General features: G+C 41.9%; 1 protein-coding gene across 1 annotated transcript in view; it reads right to left on the reverse strand.

Moving 5' to 3' along the window:
* CWF19L2 (CWF19 like cell cycle control factor 2) overlaps window positions 1-12342 on the reverse strand; it is a 73287-nt gene that overhangs the window by 42865 nt on the left and 18080 nt on the right. The window contains exons 5-8 of the mRNA XM_079973525.1: window positions 9624-9743; window positions 7811-7895; window positions 5536-5651; window positions 2955-3751 (exon numbers count right to left, since the gene is read on the reverse strand). Coding sequence (XP_079829651.1) covers window positions 2955-3751; window positions 5536-5651; window positions 7811-7895; window positions 9624-9743 — 1118 coding nt within the window. The remainder of the gene's footprint in view (window positions 1-2954; window positions 3752-5535; window positions 5652-7810; window positions 7896-9623; window positions 9744-12342) is intronic.

Here is a 12342-nt window from a genome sequence, read left to right on the forward strand (position 1 = left end):
TTAGCGGATAAGCGGATATGCGGCTTAGAAAAAGGGGGGGAAAGGGGGGGAAAGTCGGAAAAACTCGCAAGACATTTTCGTCTTGCTAAGCAAGCCCATAGGGAAATTCGTCTTGCGAAGGACCTCCAAAACAGAAAACACTTTCGTCTAGCGGGTTTTTCATCTTGCGAGGCATTCGTCTTGCGGGGCACCACTGTAAATGATGTAAGGAGGGAGCTGCAGCCCAAGATAGGAAAAGAGATAGTAAGGGAACATCTAGCTACTTTAAATGAATTGAAATCTCCAGGGCCTGATGAGCTGCATCCAAGCGTAATAAAGGAGCTTGCAGATGTAATTTCAGAGCCTTTGTCTATTATCTTTGAGAATTCTTGGAGAACAGGTGAAGTCCCTACAGACTGGAGGCAGGCAAATGTTGTCCCCATCTTCAACAATGGGGGAAAGGAAAACCCAGGTAACTAGCGACCGGTGAGCTTGACATTGATTCCAGGGAAGGTCCTAGAACAGATAATCCAACAATTGGTCTGTGAGCATTTAGAAAAGGATGCTGTGATTACTAAGACCCAGCATGAGTCTCTCAAAAATAACTCATGCCAGACCAATCTGATTTATTTTTTTTATGGATTTACAAACTTGGTGGATCAGGGAAATGCTGTGGCCATAGTATATCTTGATTTCAGTAAGGTTTTTGACAAAGTCCCCCATGATATTCTCGCGAGGAAGCTGATAAAATGTGGGCTGAATAAGGTAACTGTTAGGTGGATTTGTAGCTGGTTGACTGACCAAACCCAAAGAGTAGTCATAAATGGTCCCTTGTCATCCTGGAAAAAAGTGACAAGTGGGGTACCGCAGTGTTCTGTCCTCGGCCAGTTGTTGTTCAATGTCTTTATAAATGACTTGGATGAAGGAATTGAGGGGATGCTCATCAAATTTGCAGATGACACCAAACTGGGAGGGGTAGCTAATGCTGTAGAAGACAGAATCAGAATTCAAAATGACCTTAACAGACTGGAGAACTGGGCACCTGGCTTACTAGCAGTACATGTGAAAAGGATCTAGGGGTTTTGGTGGACCACAAGCTTAAGATGAGTCAACCGTGTGATGCAGCAGCAATTCTAAGCTGCATCAACAGAAGTATAGTCTCCAGATCAAGGGAAGTAATAGTACCACTCTATTCTGCTCTGGTCAGACCACACTTGGAATACTGTGTCCAATGCTGGGCACCACAATTTAAGAAGGATGTTGACAAGCTGGAACATGTGCAGAGGAAGACAACCAAGATGATCAAGGGTCTGGAAACTAAGCCTTATGAGGAGCGCTTGAAGGAGCTGTGTATGTTTAGTCTGTCAAAAAGGAGAATGAGAGGAGATATGATAGCCATCTTCAAATATCTTAAGGGCTGTCACATGGAGGAGGGAGCATGCTTGTTTTCTCCTGCTCTGGAGGGTAGGACTGGAACCAATGGCTTCAAGTTGCAAAACTTTCTGACAGTAAGAGCTGTTCAGCAGTGGAACAGACTCCCATAAGAAGTGGTGGACTCTTCTTCCTTGGAGGTTTTTAAGCAGAGGTTGGGTGGCCATCTGTAATGGATGCTTTAGCTGAGATACCTGCATTGCAGGGGGTTGGACTAGATGACCCTCGGGGTCCCTTCCAACTCTAAGATTCTATGATTCTATGAAGTTTGTGTTTCTCGAGACTTAAAAGTTCTTTGTACAGGAAATGCAAATGCTTGGGAGAGAGAGGTTAGAAAGTGAATCCACTCAACTCAGGTTTGTCTAAATGTGCATCGTAAATGTAGCACAAAGTGTTTCAGTCTTCCAAGTATTTCAAGTAAGTGGTATCATCAACTTCGCATCTAGGTAGTGCCATTCACCCTGAAGAATCAGAAACACTTTGCTCCACATCCCTTCTCTTGGGCAGAATACTAAAAAAACAAAAAACTATTTCGCAGTGTACAGACACACTCAATTGCCATCCAAGTTGAAAAGAAAAGCATGTTGTCTGCATACAAATGAAATCAACATACTAACAAGAGATAAAGTTTATACCAAGGCTAATAGCTTTTTAACTTAAAAGGTTCTGTGGATTTTTCCCAAAGAAAAGGTTCAGAGCTGAACAGCACCCACTAGCATCATACCCTCGATATTTGCTTTGTGCCTCCTAAAACTTTTTACATCTCTTATGTTTTATCCAAGGACCAGGGGGCAGGAGACAGAAAAGACCTCCAAAGAGCACTGAACAGGATTTAGTCCCATGTGTTTCAAGCCTTGGAACATGTCTTAAGAGGCTAGTGGTTTAAATTCATTCAGATTAAGTCAAGTGATTCTTCAGGGGCATGTTGGACTAAATGAATTATTTCCGGTGCCCCCTTCAACATTTCCTCTCCCCCATCCTTTCTATTCAAGTAACCTGGCACCTTTATGAGTTTAGACTTTATACTGTAAGATACCCTGTGATCATCGGATGAAGGGTGGTATATAATAGTGATAGTCCCTGCAACAAATATTGCCCTGTGTGTGGATGGTAGGCGGGCCAAGAGGGAAGCCTAATCCCACCAGGCACACAGAGCGTAATTTCAGGCACCCTTTTGTTTAACTGAAAGGCTTCATTTGCTTTCGAGGCCAGCTCTCATCTTACAGAATTTGAAAAATAGATTAAAGTTCCCCTGAGCAAATGCCGTACGTGTTTTGCTTGCCACTGAGTAACTACAGAGCTCCATGAATTAGGGGAAGGACTTCCAGATAAACGGGAAGTTGTTTCCAGGCTGATTTGGAGCACCAGCTTTTTAAAAAAATGTTTATTTTCTTTAAAATTACACAAGCCTCGTGACATGTACTTAACCAGGATGTAGGCAGAAAAATGATGATCAACAGCAATGAAAAGGTTGCAATCCTAAAAAGTAAACCTCAAGCAAAAATAGTCAATACCTTCCCACAAAATAAAATTAAATTAAATACCCGATAGACAATTTGCTGTCCAGTGGCTCCTTTTTTTGTACAGCACCTCTGGGGATCCCCTCCTGTTTCTCTCTTGAATCTTTCTCCCTACTGGTAACAGCCATTTCAGTATTTAACAAGTTTTCATCAAGGGTGGGTCTTGCTTCTACTTCCTTGGGTTGTGCTTTGCGCCATCTTGGAAGTGCACCTTTTGGTATCTCTTCTTGTTTATTTCTTGAATCTTTCTCTCCATGGGTAACAGCCATTTCAGTTTTTAGTGGGTTTTCATCCAGGGTGGCTCTTGCATCCTCTTCCTTGGGCTGTGCTTTGCGCCATCTTGGGGTAGAATCATCGCTATAGCCAGGCTTTCTGAAACCATGACTCATCAAACTAGGAGTAAGTAACTGGGATGCAGGACTCTGCAGCCTGCTGCCTTGGTCCCCATCATCATTAGGTTTCAAAAATGCAGCTTTGAAAGGGCTTGAAAAAGGTTTATCATAATTTCTTAACTGATAAGACTCCTTTGCAGTTCTATAGGCTTTATTGCTATGCCTTGGTTCTCTATCTTCTGTTGGTCTGTCTCTCTTGTAACTTCTCTGTTCTGGAGAATATTCTTTATTAAATCTCTCCTCCAGTCGTTCTTTCACTGCACGTTTTTCTGTACTGCCTTCTTCTTGCTCCCCTTTTTCCTCCTCCTGTTTCGTACTACATTTGTTTCCTGAATATTTACATTTCTGCCAGCCTCTTCTATAATAAGCTTTCTGGGGGGCTACTGCTTTTTCAGCTTCTTCAAGTCTTGACTGAAATTGCTCCATTGACTGCAAGAAAGAAGGGAAAGCATATGACATTTTAGCATAAAGCAGCAATTGAGAACGTAACTGCATGACGAAAACAACATGGTCCCTTCTTAAACGAACTATGTTTGAAACGGACACACAAGCTATATAAGTCTGCTAACATCCCAAGAACATCACAGTGGTACCTCGAGTTACATATGCTTCAGGTTACATACGCTTCAGGTTACAGACTCCGCTAACCCAGAAATAGTGCTTCAGGTTAAGAACTTTGCTTCAGGATGAAGACAGAAATCATGCTCTGGCGGCGCGGCGGCAGCAGGAGGCCCCATTAGCTAAAGTGGTGCTTCAGGTTAAGAACAGTTTCAAGTTAAGTACGGACCTCCGGAACGAATTAAGTACTTAACCCGAGGTACCACTGTAATATCATTCACTAGTTCGTTATTCTATGCTTTCCTGAAGCAGCTCATAGATTCCCTCCCTCCATTCACAACAATCCCATGCAAATTGGACAGGTAGGTCACCCAGTGAGCTTCATAGCTGAGCAGGCATTTTAACCCAAGTCATAAGAACATAAGAGCCTGTAGAATCAGACCAGTGGCTCATCTCAAGATGCCTCTGAGAAACCGCTCCTGCAGTTTCCAGTGGCTGGTATTCAGAAGAATTACAGTCTCCAAACATGGAGTCTTGAGAGTCTAGGCTACACTACATCAGTTATACCAGCCTTTCCCAAATTTGTGCCCTCCACGTGTCTGGAATTAGCACTCCCATCAGCCCCAGATGGAACAGCTGTGCTGGCTAGCCCTTCTGGGAGTTGTAGTCCAAAACATCTGGAGGGCAGCAGGTTGGGGAAGGCTGTGTTATACAGTACCAGAAAAAAACTCTATTTTATTGGCCAATTTACATTTTCTCTAATCCCAAACTCAAAAGCCCCACTGGTTGTAACAGGAGATATTCCAAAGCTAACTCCATGGGGCTGAATCCAGACTCTGTTATGCGTACAAAAAACCCAGCTGAAATCAATAGGACTAGGTCATAACTAACTTACATCCCGTCAATTTCAATGGGTCCATTCTAAGACTGGATTCAAGTGACAGAATTACAGCCTTAGTCTCTCTATCACTCCTATCCATATCTGTGAGCTGCCTCTACAATGCTAAGACTTGCAACCAAGGCAGCACTAAGTAATTGTCCCATCACTGAAAGGATGTACACTTGCACAATAGGACTTCCACTCCCTCTATTCCACCCACCAGCACCAGATATGGTTGTTTCTCTAATATGAGCATTTGCCTAATCCTCAGAAGCAGATTTGGGCAGACACAGGGATGGTTACTTAGTGCTGCACTGGATTCAATCCTAAATGCTGGTTTTCAATGTACTTATCTGGATACACTGGAAACCATTTAGAGATACTGGAGGAAATGTGTGGCCCGATACAGATAGGCTACTCTGTGCACAGGACTACACTTGCAGAGCTCTGACTAATGCACACACTGCTGGACAGCAGCCACGAAGTGAACACTACCAAACATAAACTATATGTTATCACAAACCAAGTGTTTACTTACTTTTATAGAACTGGACCTATACCTGTGAGTCCAATTATAAATTATAATTTTATATCTACATCAATATCTACTGAAACCATATGAATTAAGATTGGATTGCATTGGTCCTTTCTATCTTTCCTTCTTTTTTGCTTGAGACAAGGTAGATTTACTAATTGATGCTTTACGAGGGAACTACCTTTTTCCACTGTACTAATATTTTATGGTAGGGAGAAATAGTACTCTTCCAGAACTTACACCATATCTTTCAGCCACAATTTCTTCCAAATCCCGTTTCTCTCTCTCAGACTGCTCCTTCATTCTTTGGTAGGATTTCTTCAGCCAACTTAACCCACCATCTTCGACTGCTGTCACTACAAATGAAAGCAATTAATTGGGATATTTGCATACTACAAGTTAACATCATAACCTTATCACTAACTACATATGTCGTGCGTCACAGACGTAACATATGCTAGCTCTGCCAGAAATATACTTCACACTGGCACGGCTCTCCATTCTGAGCTCATGTTCTTACACTTATTTGGAAACACAGCCCAACTCGCTTTAATATTAGTCCTATTTCAAATGTGTTGAGAGCAGAATTAACAGGCTCCCCATCTTCTTGCCAATCATTATTCTAGCAAATTCAGAGAACAGGCTCCGAAAGAAGATTGTTATTCAGTTTCTGCTTGAGAAACTGGGAACGTGGAAAGGGGATCTATAGAAAGCAAACTCATTATCACAAATAAGGCAGCGTTCATAAAGGAAGCATGAGGGTTATTTCATACATTCCTCTTTTTATAGATGTACATCTAAACCATTTAAACTTGAATTGCCCAAATATGCCCCTTGCTGACTTACTTTCCCAAATGTAGTTCTTAGTCTGAAGTATTTGGCTCTATCACAGCCTTTGCCAATCTGGTGCCCTCCAAATGTTTTGGACTACACAAACGGGGAGCCACCACAGGAAAGGCCCCCACTTGTGTTTCCACCCTCCGGACCCCTTATAGAGTAGGCACGCAAGGAACGATCTCAGATGATGATTGCAGAGTCCAGATCAGTTCACATGGAGAGAGGTGGCCCTTGAGGTACTTCGGTCCTGAACTGCGTAAGGCTTTATAGGTCAAAACCAGCACTTTGAATTCAGACCAGAATCTGATTGTCAGATACTGCAGCCACCAAATTATGCACCAGTTGAAATTTCTGAACCACCTTCAGAGGAAAGCCCTACGTATAATAAGTTGTGGTAACCTAACCTAGAGGTTACCAGAGCATTCAGAACATAAGTTCAGCTATCCCTGTCCAGACAGGGGCACTGCTGGGCCACCAGCCAAAGCTGATGGAAGGCACTCTGCATTACTGAGACCACCTGAGCCTCAAGCAACAGCCAAGGATCCAGAAGCACCTCCAAATTACGGACCCACTCCTTCAGAGGGAGTGTAACCCCATCAAAAGCAGGTAACCTCCCATCAATAGTGCCTCAATCTTATCTAGATTGAGCTTGAGTTTAGTGCCTCTCATCTAGTCCATTACCAAGGCAAGACAACGGTCCAGCACAGCCACTGCCTCACCTGCAGATGTAAAGGAGAAGTAGAGCTGTGTGTCATCAGCATATTGCTGACAATGCAATCCAAAACTCCAGGTTACTGCACCCGGCGGTTTCATGTAGATGTTAAACAGCATGGGGGATAAAATCAAACCTGGAGGAACTCCACATTCAAGATTCCATGAGGTCGAAGAGGACTCCCCAAGCATCACCCTGTTGAAACGACTATCCAAGTAGGACTGGAACCACCCTCCCCTAACTTAGACTGCCACTCCAGAAGGATACCTTGGTAGTTTATTCTACCTCTCTTCACCTCCAAGCAAAGAAGGCTCTTTAACAGGACACACACAGAACTGAAATATCGAAACATTTCTCTGGATGGTATAATAGGTAGATGGGATTTGTTCCTCTTTAAGTCTTTCTAAAAGGGCAGAGGAATAACTTTCATATGACAATCTCTACCATTCAAAACACAACTGTTTGTACAATTTTATAAAGTGGATACAATGTGTTGAAAAGTACATTTTTTTCCCTCATCTGCTCTTACCACAAACAGACAAAATAACCCTTGAGGAAGAAGTGAAGTGGGGGGGAAAGGTTACATAAATAATATTCTTCACCAACTGCATCCCAATTTCACTTCACTGAAAATGGGACTCACAGAGTTCAGCGGCTGAATATTTTAAAGCTACAATGTGTGTAATGGAATGAAAGAGACAAAATGAGATGACAACAGTTCATCATGTCCTAACGCAATCAGGTTTTCTGTTTTAATTAGTTCACAAGGAAAAATTCTGCTGTACAAACTGAAGGTCAAGCTACTCAAGGTTTTAAAAATACATTCTGCAAGGCTATGTGCTAAGATTTTAATTCAGAGATCGTAGTAGAATCTGCATGCAAATATTTAGTTTTCTTTTAGTGTGAATAAGGGGTTGCAGAGAAGAGAAACAGAGCTGCCCTATAACTTGTATAAAAAGATGTTACCTTTTGCTGATGTGCTCTCCTGCGTTGGCAAGCCTGTGCCTCCATCTTTCCAGTAGGGGTTGAGCTCTCTTTCAGAAAGAATGGCCTGTTTACAAAACAGAAACAAAATCAACGGCAGCTTTGTGGAAGCCCCCTTCACCCCCATACCAAGCACACTTCAACACTAGCTGCATGGAGCATCAGTTTTTCTGTATGGAGCATCAGTTTTTTTATAAATGTTGTGCTTTGGCTTTTGAAAATATGTGGCTGCAAAAATATGAAGTCTAGCGAGGTTGAGGATATCTCCCATTACTTACTAAGCAGCAGCTACCAGTTGCCTTCCCGGCTTCTCAACACCACGCATCACTGATGCTTACCAGGAGGGAGAGGAGGAGAAGTTAGGGGGTGCATGTGTGGTAAGAAGGAACTGAAGGTAGGCTCCATTGCCATACCCACACTGTGTCAAGCTTCCTGGTCGATACGATACGATACGATATCTTTATTGTCATTGTCCCTTGCGGAACAATGAAATTGAAAAACTACATAAAACTACATAAAAACTACATAAAACTACCACAAAACTACATAAAACTACATAAAACTACATAAAACTACATAAAACATTCAAAAACCCCTACAAAACTCTAAAACCCCATTTTAAAATACACTATACTACAGAGACCCCTTATGCTGCGTTTAGAACCAGAATTGCATTAGCGTAGAAACTGTTTTTCAGGCGGCGAGTCCTGGTCTCTTGCCCCTCACTCTCCCAGTGAGCAGAAACCATGTTTGGAAGTTGTGAGACCACACCCCACCCCCACCGCCCTGCCAGCCACTACTGCTACTAAGTGGTCTTTTATATGAGCACCATAGGTACAAATTCCTTAATTGTGTCCATTGGTGCCTGTCAAATTGAGGCCTCCTGGACCAGATATGTATTTTGCTTGCAGGCACATATGTGTTCACTACCACCCAAAAAAACCAAAATTTGCTAAGAAAATATGAGCCAGGATTCAAAAACCCTGGAAGTGGGTAGCTGGGGTGTCCTTTTGTAAGATGGCACTTTTAAATACCTATAGACCTTACTCTACATATGATCTGTATTGGAGAGATTACTATTTTTCTGTTTTATATTTTTCCTTTGTGTGTGTGTGTGTGTGTGTGTGTGTTTTGTTTCCTTTATTTCTTTTTTTAATGAGTCGAAATGATTGTTTGCTGTACTTATATTGTGATAGCCTGTGACTTTAAACAATAAAGATTCTTAATTTATTCAAAAATATCAATAGCATTTAAAAAATATAAAATTCCCTAACTGAACTGAAAATGGAGAGTGCTTTAGCTTCATCAAACTTGTAATGCATTAAATAAGGGTGGGGGTGGTCCAATCACTTCTTTGCAGTATCGAAGATTCAAATAAAAGGTAAATGAAGAATTGGTTTACTTAAACTATCTTGATATAAATGATAGAGTGCTTTGCTAATATTCTTACCACATGACTGATATGTTTTAGACACCAAAATGGAAACCCAATATAGAACAAATCAGGATTGTTGGACAAGTTTGTTTAGGGCCCGTGGGGAGCTGTTTTAAACATATTAAGAAGTAAAAAGGTTGCCTACCAAAATTGTCTACTGAACGTTAATCAAAGAACCAATGACTTATTTTGGAGAGCAATGCCTCATGCTGATGTTCAATAAAAAAAAGCTAAAGTCCCAAAACAGAAGACTGCTACTTGAAGAAATCCAATTTTTGTTTAAGGCAGCTAATAAGTACCGTAAGCTTACTACAATTACTAGTTTCTCAAAGCACTACACTAGTTAAGAACCTAACATACCTGTTGATCTTCTTGTGCTTTCTGTTTCTCCAGTAATTTTTCCATTTGCTTTTCAGCCTTCAATGCTGCTGAAGACAATGTTTTCACAGACATAAAATCCAAGGACATCCACTCATCCCTCTGTAAATAAAACAAGATAATTTCTTGCACATTATGACCAACTCAATTTCAGTAATGACCTAGTCTGAGACTTTTTTGGGGGAGTCAGAGCCAAACTTAGTGATGTTGAAATCAGAATGCTCAGTCGATACTTTGAATCCTTTTTTTTTTTTGGTACACATAAAATAGGAATTTCATTAAAAGGTCTTATGAGAATTCATAGACAAGATTCCTCTAATATTCTTTGTTTTCATACTTTTTAACATATTGTGTGTGTGTGTGTTTCTGTGTGGTGGTACATGTGGGAGTGAGAACATATGCAAATTCATATCAAGATTAATAATATGGATTTTTCATTTCCTCCATTTGGGTCTTATATTTTGTGACTCATTCCTCCAGGAGAATTTGCATACCCCTAAACCCAAGAGTGCTGAAAAATAAATGGCTCTCTTTGCACACAGCTTCAGTATGTGTCCAGGCCAATTTGGCAGATGCATCATCCATCATGGGTCACAGGTGCACTACAGAGCTTTCATGACACGTAGCTACTCAAAACTGTGCCCAGACATCAGATGGACCATTAAGTGGTTCCAATTAGTGTACATATTTATCCGTGCCTTCATTTGGAAGCACAAAATTGTATCTATAGTGTCAAGGGCCGGGTTGAAGGCCTTTCAAGAAAAGCAATTTCAGAAGCCTAGGACAAAAATAAAATGAATGGGATGATACTGGCAGCTGTACAGTAGCACCTGCCGCACCAGACAGACAAGATGATGCACTCCTGACACAGAGGGCGGCAGCAAGTAGGCAGAACAGGGAAGGTGCAGCAAGAATGCATTTGGATTTACAATAAAATGTAAATCCACATTACGGCAATACCTCTATTAGGAAAATCTTCTTGTCACAAAATTGTGTGCAAGCTTTTTGGACTCTCGGAAGATGTTGTGAGAGGGAAGAGGAGAAAAGCTGGCTGATGTTGAAACCATGGAGGGCGCATTTAGTGGTCACCTTAAGATGGAATGTGAGAGGAGGCAGGAGACATTCAAATTACAGTCTACTAGATACTATGAAGTGTGGTGTTTCACCTTGAACTGCCCCAAAGATTGCTGGCAACAAATCTGAATTAGTTACTGGAATTTACAGGACTTCCGGGTTGGCGCCTCCGGCAATGGCTGAGCTCCTCCGATCGGGAGGAACTTACTCCGTGAAAAACAGGGTCTGACCGCCACGGCGAAGGCGCAGACCCACTGAAATCACAGGTGGAAGAAACCTGTGAACCTGGGATTTGGCTGGCACCTTTTGCGCCTCCCCTGCTCGCGGGGAAACCCTGTTTAGGGGATCCGGAGCAACGTGGGGGGAGCGACGCGGTGCCTTGAATCGACCGCTTCTTGCACGGAGTGAAGCCGCATTGCTGTTGCTGGAGAGCGCTGACTTTTTCCTGTGGACAATTGGATTTTAAACAACTACCCGTGAGTAGAACGGAAAATTGGATTTCAAAGTATTTTAATTCGGCGCCGAAGCGGGAAGGTCATAAATAGGAAGTTCGTCTTCCACTTTTGTAAATAGTCTGAAGCAAAGACGTTACAAGCTAAAGTCTTTGAAAGCTTTTGATAAAGGATTAAATTTCCATCGGATAAAAATACAAAAAACCCCTTGGAAGCAGGTGAAGAGGGGGGAAATTTTGAACCTAGTAAGCCTGCAGGAGTGAGGGGAAGATCAAATTACCTCAGCTCTGAACCTGGGAACGGCTGCCAGATGACACTTGGGAAAGTTTACTGACAGAACGGATTTGACAGCTAGCTAAAATAAGAGCAAGATACTGTTTCCAATGTCCTCTTCTGCATTTAAAATGGAGAAAAAGTAACTGAAAATTGAAACTATGATTATTGCCTGAGCTGTGTTTGAAAGAACTGAAGTTGAGACTGTTTCCTTCTAGAGGGAGCCTTTGGAATTGTTACAGGAGTGTAACTGGGAGGTCTCCAGCTGCAAGATAAAGATTCTGAGAACCAGAGATTGACCTTGGACCATTCAAAATGTTGATAGGAGAAGTTCCCTTGATCTGGACACTAGACTTCTGTCAATGCAACCTAGAACAGCATTAGCTTCTTTTGCTGCTGCATCACACTGTTAACTCATGTTAAGCTTGGGGTCTACTAAGACCCCTAGATCCTAGACCAACTGATTAATTATGAACTCTTGAGGATGCACTGCAAAATTTAATTGCAGAGAATCAGCTTGGTGTGAATTTGCAGACCAACAAGTCCTTGGGTGAACCCCCGGACTGAAGATTTTTGCTTAGTTGTCAAAACTCAACCTTTACAGCCTGTCCAGATCAGTGAAGCCAGAAAGAGCATTTGAAATTATAGAAAGAGAATTCATCAACCACTAGCCACAAGTGCCTAGAGGAATAACAATTCATATAAATTAGCAAACTTTGCGTGAAAACTTCACATGATAAAGCAGCAGAGAAACCTAGAGAGCAATTATGTCCCCCAAAAGACCCTGGAGCAAGAATGGACAGCAGCTAGTTGTTGTTGGTTGTTTATGTTACGATATGGATGCAATGCAGCTGCAAAGTGCTAGCTTGAAAAGTAAACATGATGAGAATGTTGGGACTGCC

This window comes from Podarcis cretensis (genome assembly GCF_951804945.1).
Source record: "Podarcis cretensis genome assembly, chromosome: 4".
NCBI lineage: Eukaryota > Metazoa > Chordata > Lepidosauria > Squamata > Lacertidae > Podarcis > Podarcis cretensis.